Source organism: Falco punctatus, assembly GCF_963210335.1.
Source record: "Falco punctatus genome assembly, chromosome: 4".
Lineage (NCBI taxonomy): Eukaryota > Metazoa > Chordata > Aves > Falconiformes > Falconidae > Falco > Falco punctatus.
The window spans coordinates 90070174-90089312 of NC_137583.1; the positions used below are offsets into that span (position 1 = coordinate 90070174).

The window sequence follows — 19139 nt, forward strand, 5'->3', positions numbered from 1 at the left end:
AGCCTAATCTCATGTCTCTGAACACACAGAATTTCCTTGCTTCCCTCCCTCTCTGCCTTTGTGTTTTTCCTTCTTATTAACACATCCCGTCACCTTTCTGGAACAAAACTTTTGGGTGTAGTTGTGGCTTCCCCAGCAAACTGTCTGTCTTTTTATATGCTGAATGGAAATGTCAGGTCCCAAACACACTTCCAGGAAAGACCTCAGAAGAACAAGGAAAGGTTTATTTTCAGGAGCTAGGGAAAAGCATAAGGTATCTCAGACTTCAGTGGGGGTAAAGATAAGGGTTTCATACAATAGCTGAAGATTAAAAAGATAAATCCTTAGAAGAAAATATGGGAAGAAGGAACATCTCACAGATGTGTCAGAGATGTGGGAACAGTAAAACAAAGCTGATAGCTTCACTGACACAAAGGAATGTGGAAAGCAAGAGGGAGAATGGATTTGGGATTATACATAGAATGGCAGAGAGAAAGTAAAATGACACGATATAATTAACTACCTTTATTGAAGCTTTCTTTCAGCTGCTAAATTTGCATATATGCTTCCCATATTGATCCATGTTTCTGGTTATTAACTTGTGACATAGTCATCCACTTGAAAAGAATTTCTGAACAATGCAATCAGGTTATTAATTTCTCTGTTAGAGAGCTTGTTTAACCAATAAGAGTTCTTAATATTTTAAGAAAATTTTCCCCTACTTAGAAGAATATATGGAATATGTGTGAATAAGTAGTAGAAAAAACCTTACCTGTCAAGGAAAGTGGTGAGCTAATTAGAGCACTTCTCACAGGCTGATGCAATATTAAAAACTAATTAATTACAAAATGTGGCTTTCTGCTGGCTTTGAGAAAACCAGTGCATAAATTAATTGAAAGATACTGCAGCCAGATATACTACAGGGCAAGCAAATCAAAACCATTCTGGTCATTCTGGTTATAAAACCCACAACTGGTGGTGGTCCACAGCTAACAATCTGTGTTCTCTCTGCAGGGCCCTATGAGATCAACGTGCTCATGACAAGATCTCAGCGCTTACGATGAGATCTCTGCTTTCCCTATAGAGTACCAGCACCGAGCACTCTCGAGCTGCTCATTCCCCTTCCCCCTCCATACACATTTCCATACTGCTGCTTTTCTGATAATCCCCCATGGCCTTGGGACTTCCTCTGTAGCTAAAATAAGATATAAAGCCATACTAGTTTCAGCATAATAAGTACTGCATCAGACCTCTACTTCTATATACTGCCAGTCTTTCCAGCCGATCAGAAGCAGAAAAAATTGGATACGCACATATCTCAGGGTGAGCAGATGGAGGATTCTCCTCAGTACGAGCTCTTCATTGTTAGTGTTATATATTGCTGCCACTGGAGCTGTGCAGACACAAAGCATTCTTTTGTAGAAGCTGAATTTCACAAAAGAACAATGTCCTTTTCTTTAAAGGAAAATACAAAGTGGAAAGAAGTCAACGAGGTACAGAGAGTCCTCCATGTTTATTGACTATCTTGGGGACTGAATGCTGAAAGTAATTTGCACCAGGTTGTTCACCAGTTCTTGAGCTTTGTCTCAGAATTTTGCTTTACTGGAAAATGACTGAGGAAGAGAGTGGGAATTGTGCCAGTCCAGGATTTAAAACTGAAAATGGAGGAAGCCTGAGAATACTGTTTAACTTCTGCCCTGCATGAATTCATTTATTGCAAAATCTGGAGGGACCCACTCTACACACTGTAAAGCCCACCAGTAGGTTGACTGGAAATATGGAACCATACTTATCCGCGTGTACACAGCTTCGATCAATCATTTACCAAAGGTGAAATTAGCCCCAAGGTCACGCACAGAAAATAGGAGGAGGGTACTAAGAAAATTGGGCTGTATAAAATGTAAGCTCTTTTAAGAAAGGTGTCCAACAATTAGTGTTTTCTTAAAATTTCAAAAGGGGAAAGTAAGTGATTAGGTTGGGAAAACACAAGACATGCCAAAGCCATGAATATTTTGGTAGTAAGGTACACAGCACAGGGAAGTCCACCATGGCCAGATTATAATGTAAATATCTAAAAATTCAGGCACTGCAGCAAGAATTGCTTCATGGATGGAGTCCAGGAAAGCAGAGCACTGAGCAGTCCATGGAAAACAATAGCTGGCAGTTTCTGCACCAGGAACAAGACTAGAGGTTGATGCCTGGCCTGTCAAACATCCCCCATACTTCCGTTTCACTGATGGAAGAACTATGGTACATTAAAAATAGCTTCAATTTAAAAATCTGAGCTCCATATTCTCTACAGCAAGGGCAGCAAGACTGGGTAAGGGAGAATTAATTAGTTCCTGCTGCACTCTGTCCTGATCTCAGCACAGATCCAAGAACCTTTATGCCATGTGTAATCCAAGTCTGCTGTGGGTGGTGGCTATTGATGAATGGAAAAGAGGTGCTGCAAGGTTCAACAGCCCTCGGCTGGGGACTGCCTTCACTCCCCCCTGCCTCCTCAGGACCTGAAAAGGGCAGATAGTTCATGCTTCCTTTGACCATCAGGTATGGCAGAATCTGTCCCTTACCACGGAGGGGCCACAGTGCGTGGCACAGCCAGGGAAACACACAGACACCCCACAGGCACAAAGCCTGCTGCAACTGGCTGCATACAACCTAACCGAGATGTGGTTTGTGCCTCTCCATGATGCTTTGTACTTGCTTGTCGTTCCCCAGCAATCAGCGGGACTGATTATTTTCCACAACTGCTCCTCTGAGACCGTCAGCGCAGAGTTGCTGTTAGTGCTTCTGGGCAGGCCGGTGATCATAGAATCACAGAATCATTTAGGCTGAAAAAGATCTTTAAGATCATCAAGTCCAAGTCCAAGTCCACCTAGCACTGCCAAAGTCCATCAGTAAACCATGTCCCTAAGCAACACACCTTAAGACCACTACATGTCTTAATACCTCAAGGATGGTGACTCAACCACTTCCCTGAGCAGCCTGCTCCAATGTTTGACAATCCTTTTGGTAATGAAATTCTTCCTAGTATCCAACCTAAACCTCTCCTGGCACAGCTTGAGGCCATTTCCTTGTGTCCTGTTGCTGTGTTGTGTAGCCTACAGAGTGAGAAGAGATGTTTTTCTCTAGTAGGCACACTTCATCTCATGGCATGAGTGTGAAGAGCCTGAGAAGTGGGCTATAAGCATGGCTCGCTCTATACAGGGGACCCCTTTCAGAAGCCAGAGCTCAGTGGCTTTGCAAACAATACCCAGTCTGCCAGTAAAGCAGAATTCTGTGTGCACCTGGCTTTTCTGTTGAATGCACCCATGTCTGCATTCTGGTGATCTTCAGAACCTAGATGGCTTAGGAAAAAAGATTCCTGGCAGAGCTCCATGGGAATGTCATGGAATTGGTGTTATCCCCATTTTGTAGACAGAAAAGAGAGGCAGAGAGAGACAGGTACAGTTTTCTGCAACTATTGGCAACATACACACTAAGGACCATGGCTTATGGTAACCACTTAAGGGAAGATGCTCAGTTGTGAAACGCTAGTGTCTATTACTTGACCAAAGTAACTATGGATTTTACAGTTGAAGTAGGGACCTTGTAAATCACATTTTTCTTATGGCTTTTTTCTGCTACTTGCTCTGTTAATGAGATAATACATGTGGTCATGATTAACACCAACTGCAGACAAGTAAGAGGAATTCTGTTGGGACATGAAAATAGTATGCACAAAAAGTAGCCTGCCTCACAATGCTCTCTACAGCTTTGAAATCAGCAAGGAACTTTCACGTTTTTATTTTTTCCCTCTACAGGCTGGGAAAACTCAGTGAAACATATCTATCACTGGTCATCAATTTCTCATTTCAGCTTTATCTCTGGAAAGAAAGGAATCTCGCTTGAAGCATCAGATTCTCAGACCTGAATGTGGCTATAAGACCTGTCAAAGGAAGATACAAAGTTTTGTTGTTTTTTGGTTTTTTTCCTCCTTCAAGTGCTATGTTCCTGATATAGATAGCATTCTTGAAAATCATATTAACAAAGCCAATGTCTAGGCTTTTGGGAAGGTACAGTAATTTCAATCAGGGTCATATAACATCAGTAAATTGAAAAGAATTCAATTACTTTTGATCAAGATTACCTATTCTCAATCAGTTGCCTGTTGAATCTGATAGTCATATAACCTAAGCAACAGATCCAGGGAACCCAGCAGGATGAGAAAGATACACTCCGGTGGCTTAAAAGCAAAGTACATCTTTTTGATTGGAAAGAAAAGGGAAAAAATAATAGCAAATTCTCTTCCTTTGTATTTTTCAGCATGCAGTGTCTCAGAGGAAAAATGTTTGAGAAGTGATCTAAACCAATTGGTACTGCTGGTTTTGCTAGTGAAAGATTTCTGGATCTTGTGTTCTTGGGTTTTCCTGAATTTAATTGATTACATTGTTTAGGTTGGACTTTTTTTTTTTTCCTATTTGACAGTCTTGTATATAGCACATAAAGAAGGCACCTTGTTCCTGCACCAAAGGAATCTAATCTGTGGAGGAGAAATTGTTTACTTCTAGGACTACACTTATTTCAGATTCATACATCAAAAAATTCCTAGGGACAGATTCTGTCATTGTTGTCCAGCTGAGACATACTCTTATAAATAAGGCCACTGTACAGAATGGCTTTTCTTTTAGGGTAAGACACTCTTCTGCAGATGAGAAGTGATTGAGTCTGGTCCTTGGAAGCTTCCTGCAAAAATCACAGTTTTCCTCCAGTTCTCAAGTGAAAGGAGGATAAAAGAAGGCATCATCTAGTAATAAACCAGATTTCCAGCTTATCTGAAGAGCTCTGGATAAAGGCTGTCATGGGCCTATGCCCCAACAAATGTTCAGATATATAGCATCTTTGCAGCAGTTTACTTGATCAAAACAAAAACCTAGCTAGATTAATGGCCACTGCAAGTAATAGTTGTTATTACTCCCTAACCTGTGACACAGCAGAGATTTCAAAAGTCTGATAATCTGCAAATAGCTCCAGTCCCTTCCTCTGCCACTGACTGAGGGCACAATTTTGAAGAATTCATTTGCTCTTTCTGCACCTGTTTGCCACCTGTCAAGAAGGAACAGTGCCATTTAGCTTCCAATATAAATTGCTAACATGAAAGTGATCCATGATAGGGCGGTGTTTGCTATGCCATCCATCTATGCAGTGCCACACACATGAATACTTTGCAGTTACTTACTCAGTTGCACAATGTAGGTATGTTTCTTGCAGAAACTCCTATTGCACTCTTTGTATTACATATACAGCAACAGGATGCCTCTTACTTCTATGCCCTTGCCAATAACTGTACCTCCTTGGCCTCCAACCCTTCCTCCATTCCTTTCTCTTAGTAACTTTGTGGTAAACTGCTCTGTGCTGGACAAAAATATATGAAGAGGATTCATTTAGGGCAAGAGAAATTCAAGCATCTCAGTATTCTCCCAAACTCCTAAAAGATTACATGTTTTGTTCATAAATGACCATATCCAAATGACTGTGGCAGAACTGGACTCATGGGCTCAAGTATGTATCACGATGGGTGTTGGCAACTAACAGGTTTAATTATTTTTTTTTCTTTATTTCAATTAAAAAATGCTTTCACGATCTCATTAAGTGACTTTGTAATACAACGGTTCGATGCTTTACAGCCTGCCTCTCAGTCACTTGGAATGACAATTTCCTTTAAAGAAATGCTACTGAAGTCAATGGTTTCTTGAAGATCAAGGTATCGTTTATCCTGTGTAAGAGTGACAGAGTTACGTACCTTTAATTGGACCAAATCCTGATGTTATTCTTCAAAACACCTTAGATGCGTTGCTTGGTCTGATTAGGACTGATTAGGAACAGTCAAAAGATGAATGAGTAGCAACTTTGTGAATTGTGAAATATTTAGAACAAACAAAATGGTCTGTCCATTGTGAGCCTTAAGCTATTCAGTATAGCTTCTTTAAAACTACTATTCTTTGTATTTAATATTAATCCCAGATTATAAAATAAAACATACATCTTTCCAACAGCCTGTACAAAATCCTCAGTTCTATTGAAAGTATTTCACATAACGTGCTCTAGAGCTACACCATAACGGAAAATAGGGCAGTAAGCCATATCACTAGACAAGACGATGAGCCTGTGTGATGGAGCTGGGAAGAGAAACAGTATTAGGATACCTTGGGAATGGATGTAAATCTGTCAGCTGTATAAGTAGGGACTGATTGTGCTTCCCACACATATAACACACTACATTTAATGTGCCTGTTCCTCTGGAGCCTCATGAGCTGGTCCCAAATTTAAGACACATAAAGGATTAATCATGCTTATACCCAGGTCCTGTTAGACAGAACGCTTCTATATGCTCATGTAGTGAGAACAACTCCATCAGAACCACCTCCTATCATGCAGAGAAAAGTCTGTGCCCTTTCAAGAAATCAAGGGAAAGGGTCAGATGCTTGTGTATTTGGATGATCAGGACACACTAACTATACCCCAAGTTTTCAGAATCATAGCATTGGCTTAAAAGGTATCACACTTAAAATAGTAATAATATAGGAACGGTTTTCTGCCTAGTGATTTTCCAAATCTTTGCTTCCTTGTCTTTGACCCACCATCTTAGAATGAGGAAAGCTGCTTTATTAAAAAAAAATAAATAAATTCAAAAAAATCATGTGATCCAGGAGTGAGGCTTTAGATAAATTCCTGACAAATACTGGATGTTGATAATGCCACAGAAGTTTTTGGTTTGGGTCTTCTGCTCCAGAGCAATTTCAGTTTTGCTTTTTGTATGTTTCTCCAGCACATTCAATATTAAATGAATCCTATACCCTTTCTTCTAAATATGTATATTGTCCTCAACCAGGGGAAACTGATATCTAGGATATTTGAAAGGAATTGAAAGTTGAAAGTATCAACTGATTAGACTCAACTTACTATATCAATTAAATGCAATCTTACTTTTCAGCTGTAAACCCAACCCAGCTGGTAACCAGCAACAGTTTCACAGGTACATGCTCTGCATTAAAGAGATATATTATTGCACACATCCATATGTCCAGGGTTTCAGTACATTGGACCAAATTCTGCCTTGAATTATACTCCACCAACTTCAACAGAATTTCCAGAGTAAACAAAACTAGATCCATCACTGCTGCATAGCATACTTCTTTCTCATTCCTTTCATTAATTTTCCTCCCATTTGGCCCCATTCTTAAAGTCCTTGGCAGGTAAAGAGTTAGGCCAATTATTTGGAAACAACTTTTATTTACTGATCCTCATTCGCTGTATAAATTACATAATGCAATCATGTCAGGTAAAAGAAGGATTTTTGCTAATATCTTATTTAAATACTAATTAAAAAGTAAGTTCTAAAGATGTATCTTTAGATACACTTTTATCACTGGTGCACTTGCAAAACATTTAAAAACTTTGATGGGGCACACAATCTTCTATTCCCTTCCGAGCAACTAATATTCATTCAGACACCACATTGATCTTCTTTCCTTTCCACTTCGTGCCTGCTGTTTGCAAATTGATCCTTATGACTACAAATTCAAGGCAGTTACACATTGAAATTCATTGGAATGCCGCCAGACCTATTATTTGCAGGACTTTCTAGCTGCATAAATAAAATGTCAACTACCTGAATATACCAGGCATACCAAGCAGCATAGAAAGCCATCTGTAAAAGAGATGTAAAAAGAGCTCCGCTATCTTATTAGGGAAAAATGATAGGTACAACTGCAGTTTCAAGTAATTGACCCAGCAAAGAGCAGAAGTGCATAAATATACAGAAAAGCCAGCACATTAGTTCTTAATATAGATCTGATTAAATTTAGCTGGAACAATGAATTACAATAGATTAGTTTATGTCCATAACAAGTGTAATATTTTTCTTTGTACTTCGCAAATTCGGTCTTTCTGCAGATTTTTGCTTACACAGGTGCAAATTCCTTGAATCTGACGCTGTTTCCTATCTCACTAGTGATCTTTGCCTTTTGCTTTGCACCCACCAGAAACCTATACTCCTCTGCCATCTAGTGCTTTAAAGAAATATATTTTATATGAACTAACAGCTCTTGCTGACATAGCGTGTTCAATAAGAATATGAGGGCTGTGCAGAAACCCTTTATTAAAATTTCCTTGCTAAATGGGAGATTAAAGAGAAACTTAGTTTATCAGCCTCTATGGATATCGTAATTGATCACCACCAGAGATCACCTCTATCACCGCAGATATTAGCAGGATACAAAATTGTTTAGCAACTGGCATTCTTGTGTTTTATGATATTACATAATCTTCCTGGATCTTTCTAAAATATAAAATAAATTAATTTTTACATAAGATCATTATAGAAGAAAAGCATAATCAAATAGAACGTGTATTTAATCATATGAAATCGTCAGACAAAACAGAACGGCTTTTTCAACTGCTAGTTCCCAATGTATCAAAGTGAAGTTCCCAAGGTATGCCTTGGGATACTTTTTGTTTTTAAGCAAACATACTTTTTGTTGTTAAATGGATTTTGGAGTATAGCATTTGTAACAACTAGCGTGCTTTTTGTTACCTTTACTTTACATTGTTTCAAAAGTGTATGTTTATATATTATCACTGTTGCAACCTGTACTTCTTTCAAAATTACACATAAACATTGTTTATTTCAAATACCAGAGCATGCCACATATTGTAGAGGAATTCTGGACTTACTATTATTTGTTAATAAAACGAAGCTATGAAAGTCAGCTTTCCTTTTCGTTTGAAAGGAATGTCATTCCCACTAAACTGTTCTGACTCTCACTGAAGACAATTCCTTTCTCAAAAAATTAACTGATACTAGAACAACTGCACATACAAATCTTCAATATTTGTCAGTTCTAATTTTTCTTTTAGTGATCACGAATACCAGATATTTTACTTCCCCCGCACCCCCCCCACCCCACCCCCAGCTCCAATTACTCAGAAACCACTATGAAACATTACCAAGCATCTCCTTTTGTCCAGATTGCACAACTGCAATACTAACATAAGCACTATGGCTGTCAAATGAATCATTACTTAACTGTGACCTGGCAAGTACCTTAAAATTTCTAGTGTTGACACAACCTAACTTCACTCATGTTTCATAAGAACTCTATTTGTAAAGCATCTTCACTGCTTCACTGATCCTGTAACTCAGTAAACTAATGCAATATACTACCAATTATAATTATTACTCCATTAGCAGAAAGCACATGTCCTCTCTCATAGAGAAAAATAATTTTCTTCTTTTCTTTAAATAATACTTCTGTTTTTCTGAGAAATTAACTTATGACTCTCAACATCCCAGACTAATTTAGATTATTTCTCTACAGAACCTTTGTCAAAAAAAAACCCCAACAAACAACTAATATAGTAAGGTGTAACTGATCCTATGATATATGGACAATGAAACAAAAAAAACCCACCTCTCCCTGAAATACAGACACACCTTTCCCTCTGGAAAAAATATCTGCCTAATTGCTTGGCTAACCTCACCTCCAACATGTCACTCTCATGCCATGCAGCTGTCAAAAGTAAGCTTTCCACTCCACATCCTGCTTGCCACCTTTTTTTGGCTTCAGTTCTGAACAAGTGTAAAACAGATACAACTGGAATAAATCCTGTTTGGACAAATCAAAAGAACTTATATTGTTTGCTTGGACACTATCAATTAAATGGCATCAATTTACACTTACCAGCTTTCATTGTTCCTTTAGACTACAGAAGAAATGTAACATCTCCACTAACATCTATTCCCACCAGTTATGTTTCAGAACATGGAATCCAGAGCAAGCAACACAGAAGTGCAGCATTAAAGCACACACAAGCCCCATCCTTGAGCAGGCATAATTGGCTCACCCACATACAAACAAAGGCTATTCCAGAAAGTGTGTTCCTGTGTCCTTCGCTTTCATGTTCCCATTCACAGTGCCACTTTTTGGACCCTCACACAAGCCAAGCTACAGGGAGGTACCCACTAAACACCAAGCTGTAGAAAGCCAGGGATCAGTTCTCTGTAAGCATAGCTCCCCAAATAAGGCCAGCACAAGGAGCAGATAGACTCAAGTGCCTAAGAGACACAGAGGCAACATAGCCAGGGTTAGGGGCACGCTTGCATTTTTTGGCAGGAAATAGCTGAGCCATAATAACCAACAGTACTGTTATGTATTTAAGTCCCAACCTAAAATTCAAAACAGTCTTAATCTTAAATGCAACAGTGAAAATCCCCAGCTAGATGCTGTAACCATACCACTGAAGTACGAATGGACATTAGAGGGCACAGCTGCCCTCTTTCTGCAGAAGACTCAAGACAGGCAGGAACTGCTCGCTGTTCTTTGCGGTTCTCCAAGCACACACAGACCACCCAGACTACTTAATGGCAATGGCTGCAAAGAATCAGCTTTGACTCTTCTCAAATCTACAGATTTTCCATCATAACATTTTGATTTGCTACTTTGCCCAAGAAATCAAGGGCACTTTGAAGGGAGAAATCCAGGCATATTCTGTAAGAGCCACGGAAATAACCAGACAACTGTATCTTTCCTTGTAAATATATTTTGTATCTAATCCATATTGGGTTTGAACTTTTTTCCCCCTCTCCCAAAAAGCAGCAGCCAAAATCAGAAAGCAGGCTTCCTTAAACTTAACATACTTTTTTCCCCTTTTTTCCTTTGTTTTCCCTTTGTTACACAAGTGTTATTCACACCTAAAACCAGCATAGGACCATTAGCATACAAATTACTCAGTGTACTGTATGCAGAAGTCCAAACCCAATGCAGAACCTGATTTCTCTTTAACTGTTGGCGGCTATGATGTATCACTGAGACGTAATTCCCACTGCATGCTATAGAAACAACACCTGACGGCAAATTTCTATGGCATGACATGATTTCAAGCAGGCTTTCCAAAAGTTCATAGGGTTTCTGTATCAACACTGAATGAGGAAAACATTCTTTAAAATCATGATCTTTCCTGCTGTAACAACTGGCTTTGTTAGCATTAGGCCTATAGCATCAATTTTGAACAAACCAAGACAGACGCTTCCTGGCTCTTTCAATGATCCGCTTGCCTTCATCTTTTTCTGTGGGCTTTTCTCCATCATAAAGGACAGCAGTCTCTACAGTTGGAGCACTAAATTGTCCTCGTTCCTTTTTACGCATTTCCAGCCGTATCTGTTGAGTTTCTCCTTTGACCTTTGCATAACAGTAGCCACACAGGACGTGTTTCTGTTTCAAGTTTCCACACTCAGGACAAACATCTATGTTCCTCTAAAAAAGACAGTGGAAACAGGAAATTATGTAATTTGAACAATGGAAATGAAAGACACAGGGAACAATCACAAACTACTAAAAATGTTAAATGAAATATGAGAAAAATTCAATTGTCTTTTCAAAATGTATTCTTCCTTGTAAAATATTTTTTCTGTAATGTATTGCTATGCCAAATACTTACTACTAAAAATAGCCTATGAAGTCAATACCTAAATCATCATGCCTAATGATGTCTGGAAGAATAAAGACCTAACAACTCAGATGCACAGAAAGTACAGAACTTTTCCATTTATACTAGCTGTTTAGCTAAAATTCACATGTTGTTGGCTTACACCTGAACTGTCACTGTTTATTTAACCACAGACCACTGTCACGCATGATGAACATACCTGTTACAAAGTATTCTGATGATTACAATGTCTCTTAAGTTTATTTATAAACAAATTCCAGAAAGCTTTTTCAGTTCAGTATTGACTGTATTGACATCAGTAAGATGAACAATGATTGGCATAAATCTTACTCCAGCATGCTTACTTGCCATTAAGAAAATTACTTGCAGTGAGTAAGGTGGCAAGCCTGCAGAAATTTGATAATTACCTTTACTTTTAGAAGCTTAGGGGCGTTTCTTCACCTGCAGCGATTCACTTCAATGGTGTGCCGCGACTTTGGCGCCGCCATCCACAAGATGCTATCCAACAGGCCTGGCACCTCATTACTTTCACTGGTGTCATTTATCGGTTGTGGAAGAAAAGCTGGAGCTTGGAGAGCTAGTGCTGGTCCTGAAGGAAAAAGAAAAGCTAATTCATTACAGGCAAGCCCCATTTTCGCCTGCAACCGAGGAAATAAGACACAGATGCAACTGACACTCCCAAAGTGAGGAGGTAAGAGCGGCCAGCGACGCTTCCCGCCCTGACCCCTCACTATCCCCAGGGTGTGTGCTTTCCTGCTCCAGCCCCCTGCTTCAGCCGTTAAACGGTAAAGATGAGTCCCGTGGCCCCGACACCGCCCTCCTTCAGACAAGAGAACAGGCCGATACCTACCCCAGGGCGGACTCTGGCTCCTGGAGAAACTCGGCAAGAGGCCATGTTCCAGGTGCCCCCAGCAGCGCTGAAGGAGACCGCGAAGCCCCGGCAGGGGAGACAAAAACATCACCTGAGCCACCATAGCCCCTCAGAGCCCCGCCAAAGCCTCAGAGGAGCACTGAGCATGCGCACCTGTCGCTGAGCCTTCTGGGAAACCGCGAGCCCAGAGCGCTTCGCAGCGCAGCGGGGACGCGGACCGGGACTTCAAGTCCCAGCATGCCCCTTGCTGCCAGGAGGGCGCGGCAGCGCCGGGGCACGCCGAGGACTTCAACTCCCAGCATGCCTCACCGCATGCCTCTTGGCCAATCGCGCCCCTTGCTGGCCCGGCGCCGTTCCAGGCATGCTCCGCCATTCGCCACCTTCTCGCCAATCAGCGGACGAGCTGTGTCCTCGTGCCGGAAGCGGGGGGAGCGGCTGCGCCTCCGCAACGGGGGCGGGAGCGGGGAGCAGAGCCTTCCAAAATGGCGGAGCGCGGCTATAGCTTCTCCCTCACTACGTTCAGGTACGCGGGGCGGCGGGAGAGAGCTGTAGGCCCGGGCTCTCGGCGGGCGGGCAGGCTGGCGGGGGAGGGCGGCGCACAGCCTCCGTGTGGAGCGCTTTCCGGCGGTGGGGCAGGACAGAGCGGGGACTTTGCAGAGTCATCGTGGAGCCGGGCCTGCGAGCGTGGGGGGCCGCGGGGGTTGGGCGTGGGGAAAGCGGTGGGGAGCGGGCGGCTTAGTCTTCGCCTGAGGGGGGCATGCACCTTCCAGGGGGCTTCGTGAGCTGAACGGCCGCGGGCGCAACTGGGGGCAGGGGCTGGAGTTGAGGTGAGAGTGCCGGGCCCGCCTCATCTCCACCGCTGACTTCAGGCCCATGTGTGGCTGCTGCTCGTTGCTGTAAGTCAGAGTCACTGTGGGGCAGCCTCGGGTCGGTCCCCTCACTGGTAGCGCCTGGTGCTTGGCGAAACAGTTTAGGGAACTTAGGGTTCCTTCCCCTGCCATGCTTTAGGCTGGGTCATAATTCTGAGCTAATTGGAAGTGCGTGGTGGTAGCTGAGCTATGGTATTTTGAGAGCTTGCTTCAGAACACACTTTGCAGACATGGGAATGAAAGAAACCAACAGATGAGTTTTAACTACTTTATTTCCCTTCCTGCTGCCCTTTGCAGGCAGTGCTCATATCTTGTGCACAGCCTGCATGTGGGATGATTGCACGCACAGAATGAATATGCTATTGGAGTGGTACCTATTGAAGTGTTGCTCTAATACATATGCTTAAGATTAATTCAGAGAAAAATACTTTCCATTCTTTTTTTTGACTAACTATTAAGCTATCCAGAATTACATGATAGCTGTACATAGAAAAACTGAATGCAAGAATCTTTGTGCTGTTTTAGGTAAAGCGTCCCCTTAATCTCAGAGGAGAGTAATGCTCTGTAATTGCGAAGTAGATTACAAATGGCTTGTTGATGTTAAGCAATTGAAGCAGTGCACAATCTAAAATGAGGAAAAGAATCTTCTTAGTGGATGGATGCACCTGAACACACTGCTTTACTTACATGGGTTGAATTCATTTGTTCTTGGAAATGGTTTCCTAAGGGAGTTACAAACATTTTGTACTGTATGGAAACAGTACGTGCTCTGAAACATGAAGCCATTTGATTTTATACTCACATGGAAGAGAATACACTTCTTTATGCTTTCCCTCATTCACCTGTTCCTTGTACTAATAATTATTTATTTTAGCTTGTACTTACTTTTAAAATATTTTGCTGATGTTCTGTATATTTTAATTACTGGCATAGAAAACTATGGCTATGGTTTGTTAGTGTTTTGTAGCAGAGAAGATGGAATTAATACTTTGTCACCTTTATACACTGTTTATTCAGTAATATAAATATTCGGTGTATAAATTACTAATTGATTATTGCTTGCTTGGTTTTTTTCTAACTCTTCTAAGCACTGAATTATGTAACTTTCTATTTTACTTCTGCACCCGTTAACAGCAGTGTCTCAAATACAGCCCGGAGAATAGATCCCACTTGCAAAATCACTTGTCCAGTGAATACTGCTCTGTGCTGTCCTTTTCCCCGGGGATCAAGAATGGACCCCTTGATCCCCCTCATTCTGGATGAGTGAGTTTGTTAGGCTGATACTGGCTGCTCTGTTCTGATGATTTTGCACCCATTACTAGAACACCACAGATCATTAAAACAAAATGCCTGCGGATGGAACGGGAGCTGTTTCTATCTTGTGCCATTGACCTGGTCTGTGCTTATCAGGCAAAAAGAGTAGCTGTTTTCCTTGTATCTTTCAGCAGTGGGCATCACTGTCTTGAAAACTTCTGCAAATCATACCATGTGTATGTATGGTATATACCATACCAAATGTAATGTCATTTCAGTAGAAAGTCACGAGACACTTTGAAGATTTTCCCTACTGAGTGGAAAACCTGTTTAAAGTGGTGTAGTGCTGGAGAACAGACATGCCCTTCAACCTGCATCCCAGTTACTGCTCCTGATCTGAGACACATTAGCTTTCATCAGGATTGTAGGCAGGTGCTGTATGAGTATCCCAGTAGTACTGTGTGGCAGTGAGTTCTGTGCTGAACCGGTCTAGTTCCTTTAGAAACTGTTATGAATCTTCAGACTTGCAGGGTTTAGTTGGTGGAATCTGATTAGAATACGCTGATACTAGGTGTAAAGCAGCTTAGAGAAACAAGTTAGCATCAGAAAAGTCATGGGAAAGATTTGAGCATGTCAGAATTTACTTTTGCATTTTCCTTTCTAGTCCCTCTGGAAAGCTTGTTCAGATTGAATATGCTTTAGCTGCAGTGGCTGCAGGAGCTCCATCGGTTGGGATTAAAGGTATGTTCAGAAAATAACTTCTTTAGCAAAGGATTCAGGATCCTGAATATCGTTGGAGAGAACTAAAATAGTTTCGATGATGCACTGGGTCTTTGTTCATTTTGCCTTCTATTGCATATTTTTTTCTTTCAGTGGATTTTCATTTGTTATATTGGGTTTAATTTTATTTTTTTTTCTTCTGCAACTCAATAAGAGGGAAGGAAGCATAGAGCTTCACGCTAGGAGAAGAGAATTGTGTGGGTGATTTTGGAGACACTCAACTGGTAGAAGTAGACATCTTTTTTTTTTTTTTTCTTTAATGTTCCTGTCTCTTAACTAAGTCCAACTGTGTGTCCATATATATAAAAATTACACAAAAAGTTAATTCAGCTGCTCAGTTATTAATATGTGCTTTAGAATCTTTAGAATGGGGTTTTGGGAGCTGTATGATTATTTAAAATGACAAACGAAGTGTTGAGTGGATTCATCAAAGTATCTGTGTTTAATGTGGTTGTAAACTTGAAGGGTTTTTTAAAAAGGGAGAAGAAAAATTCTTTACAGTCAGATAAATTTATTCTGTGTTTTGAGTGCTTTCCATAATTTTAGTTTAATACTAAAAAGAATTTCAAAAATCTTGTTCCTTTCCAGCTGCAAATGGAGTGGTATTGGCAACTGAGAAGAAGCAGAAGTCTATCCTTTATGATGAAAGGAGTGTCCACAAAGTAGAACCAATTACCAAACATATAGGTTTAGTGTACAGCGGTATGGGTCCAGATTATAGGTATTACAAAATTTTGTTTGGTCACCATTTAGATACATTTTCCTGCAAGAAATGTAAGAAACAGATGGCAATTAGCTGTTTCATTCTAAACATATGGCATAATATTATATTGTACTACAATGTATATAAATTCCACTTTAAGTTTTTCCTTATAATTCAATACCTTGTCAAATAACCTTATATCTAAAGTGAGTAGGGAATGAACAGCAGTGTAATTCAACTGTAGTTTCAGTTTTAAGTATTTCAGAGATTACACGGTTGATAAAGATAACCCAGTGCGGTCTGTGTTTTCTTACGTTGTTGTTACACCAGATATATCAACTCCTTAGGACAGTATTTATTATGAGTTTTCAGTTTGGGTTGTAACAACTAGTTGGAATTTCTTTGACATGCTAATGTTGTCTTTGTTTTTAGAGTACTTGTGCACAGAGCTCGGAAGCTGGCCCAGCAGTATTATTTGGTTTATCATGAGCCTATTCCAACAGCTCAGCTAGTACAGAGAATTGCTTCTGTGATGCAGGAGTACACACAATCTGGGTATGTAGTTTTCTGAATTTTGAAGTTTCTTAGAAAGATAACATTGAAATGCAATGCATAACAACTACCTAGCGATTCCATTTTTTGTGTCAAAGAGGCAGTTAGTTTTTCAATGGAAAGAGTGTCCACTAAAAGCGGGCCGGTGAGAGGACTGCTGGCAGCAGGTGAGATAGGGTCTTCATATCTTGCAAACACACACATCAGACCAGGCAGCGTGCTTTTGGTTTTGTACTGTTGGTTGCCTAGTCAGTCATTCCTGATCACAGCTCTGGGCTGGAGGGAAGGTTAATGCATCCAAAATTATTCAGTCACCTTTGGGTTTCACTGAATGAATTTCACACAAGAGCTGTGTTTTTTCAGTTTGAGGTTTTTTTTTTTGCTTGTAGTGGTGTTCGTCCGTTTGGTGTATCACTGCTAATATGTGGCTGGAATGAAGGGCGGCCCTATTTATTTCAGTCAGATCCATCCGTAAGTATCTTACATTTGTAAATTCTGCTGCTTTTATAAAAATCTAAAACTTTATATGTGCTCCTGAAATACTTTCTGTGTAAGAATGCAGGGCTAGAACAAAAGATCCCTTAACATCAGAAGTCAGAATGAGCCGTTTCAGTAGGTGCTTGGAGCAAGCCTGGATCTGTAGGTGCCTACATGTTCCTGTCCTGTTTGAGGGATGGCATCTGTTTTTGCAGGGTATCACCACCCTTTTTCATGCCTTCCCACTTAGTTGGTAGTGCCAGTAAGAGTGGCACGGCACTGCAGGTGCAGCAGGTACCAGGAAAAAAAATTGACTGCTTATGCTGCTCAAATAGTCATTCCCTAAACTGGGTGGAAGTTGGGCCAAATTCTGTTGCACTGTGAAATCTAATGCGTATGCTTTAAATTAACCACTGTAATTAAATACTAAGTGACTTTATTTGCTGTTTGCACTGCATATCTGAAAAACTATCCTTTGATGCATGTGTGAGTTGTAATGCTTTACATCTGACAGAAAATGTGGTTATTGTAGTGATCATTGATAAGCTTCAGAAATTTGAATTATTACCTGGTGCTGAAATGTAAAAAGCAAAATGCAGGTGCCCTGTGTAAGGCAGCTTGATTGAGGCATAGAGCTGCTGATGGCCTTCATGCCAGGGGAAAGAAGTGGTGGCTAAATAGCCTAGTAGTACCGAAGATAAATCAGATGGCTGATTTGGAGCAAGTTGTTTACAGTACTTAATCTTAAAAAAAACATAAGGGGTGAACCTGAGGAAAGATCTGACTGTGTTCATTCTCAAGGGCAAACGTACTATTTCTGTTTAAGTAATCCCAAATCAAAACTATGCTAATAACTTACTAAATTCATTTTTCAAAGTAGTGAGAGGATGAAAACAGATGGAACCCTGTACAAATGTTCTGTACATTTTCACAACATATGTTTCCATATCAAATTAGTCTGAATGTGATCCAAAACAGTCTCCTATATTCTCTGAACATTGTGTGTTCATAATTGCTTCCATACTTTTTACCAAGTAACTGAATACATGTCTGACCAAATCACGCAGAACAATTCAATGGATTATTGCTTTTACAGGGAGCTTACTTTGCGTGGAAAGCAACAGCGATGGGCAAAAACTACGTCAATGGGAAAACATTCCTTGAGAAAAGGTAATGTATTTGATACTTGTCGGGAAGGATACTCTGTTTTGTTCAGGTTCCATGTTAAAACTGCAAAAAAATGCACACTTTTAAAACTTTGTTCTGATAATCTTAAAATACTTAAGATAAGATGCTTCCAGTTTCTTATTTATACATGCACAGGAAATTTGTTGTATTTAAACTCAAACTTCTGTGTTTATAGAGAATTATTTCAGTGCAATAAACACTATATTAAACATACTTGCAAAAATATTGTTCTGTACAGTAGTGACACTTTTCAGATTTCAAATATATTATTCAAATAATGTTGACTATTAATTTCACAGTGCTTACAAATAATATTTGTATAAGAAATAGAAGATTTTAGTAGTGTTTGGGTTTTTAGAAACTCCAGGTTTATTAGGATTTGGAAAGATAGTTGTCCCATGAACTTCTATTTACAGATACAATGAAGATCTGGAGCTTGAAGATGCCATTCATACAGCTATCTTAACACTAAAGGTTAGCAAAATACTTGAGAAGTAAGTTCATTACTCTTAGGACATCACTGATATGATTCACTGAACAGTTTTTTCTTTAATAGGAGAGCTTTGAAGGGCAAATGACAGAAGACAACATTGAAGTCGGCATCTGTAATGAAGCTGGTTTTAGGAGGCTAACTCCAACTGAGGTTAAGGACTACTTGGCTGCAATAGCCTAGTAGAAACCAGCAAGACTGTGTGATTCACACAAAGGTCTTTTTAATTTTGGCTACTTAAATGTTTTTGTTTGCAGTTTTTGCATATGTATTTGTACATGGTTTGTCTGAGAGATTTTTTAAATATCATGGATGCAAATGCAACAGTCCTAATACATGGAATCTTATTACAGGTAATTCCCTTGATACATGGAATCTTTGTACACAAAATGCTGTACAAAATGTAAAATTATAATGACAGCTTGAAAAAGGCTAAAGAATAAAATTTGAAGGCCACAGTTCTGGGGGAAGGTGTCTCTGTGTCTCTCT

The 19139-nt window shown here is 40.1% G+C and overlaps 2 protein-coding genes across 2 annotated transcripts; one reads left to right on the top strand and one right to left on the bottom strand.

Annotated features, from left to right (window-relative positions):
- Positions 1–9284: 9284 nt before the first annotated feature.
- Positions 9285–12623, bottom strand: MRPL32 (mitochondrial ribosomal protein L32). Its single transcript, XM_080382141.1, is given in 4 exon segments — positions 9285–11273; positions 11874–11903; positions 11907–12055; positions 12317–12623. Coding segments are annotated over 4 exon segments (558 nt in total). The 5' UTR covers positions 12441–12623; the 3' UTR covers positions 9285–11018.
- A 99-nt stretch (positions 12624–12722) lies between these two features.
- Positions 12723–19108, top strand: PSMA2 (proteasome 20S subunit alpha 2). The gene is made up of 8 exons (XM_080382139.1): positions 12723–12860; positions 15125–15201; positions 15829–15961; positions 16376–16498; positions 16885–16966; positions 18069–18142; positions 18577–18634; positions 18717–19108. The coding sequence occupies exons 1-8, from the start codon at positions 12820–12822 to the stop codon at positions 18831–18833; spliced, it is 705 nt and encodes a 234-aa protein (XP_080238265.1). The 5' UTR covers positions 12723–12819; the 3' UTR covers positions 18834–19108.
- The last annotated feature ends 31 nt before the right edge of the window (positions 19109–19139 follow it).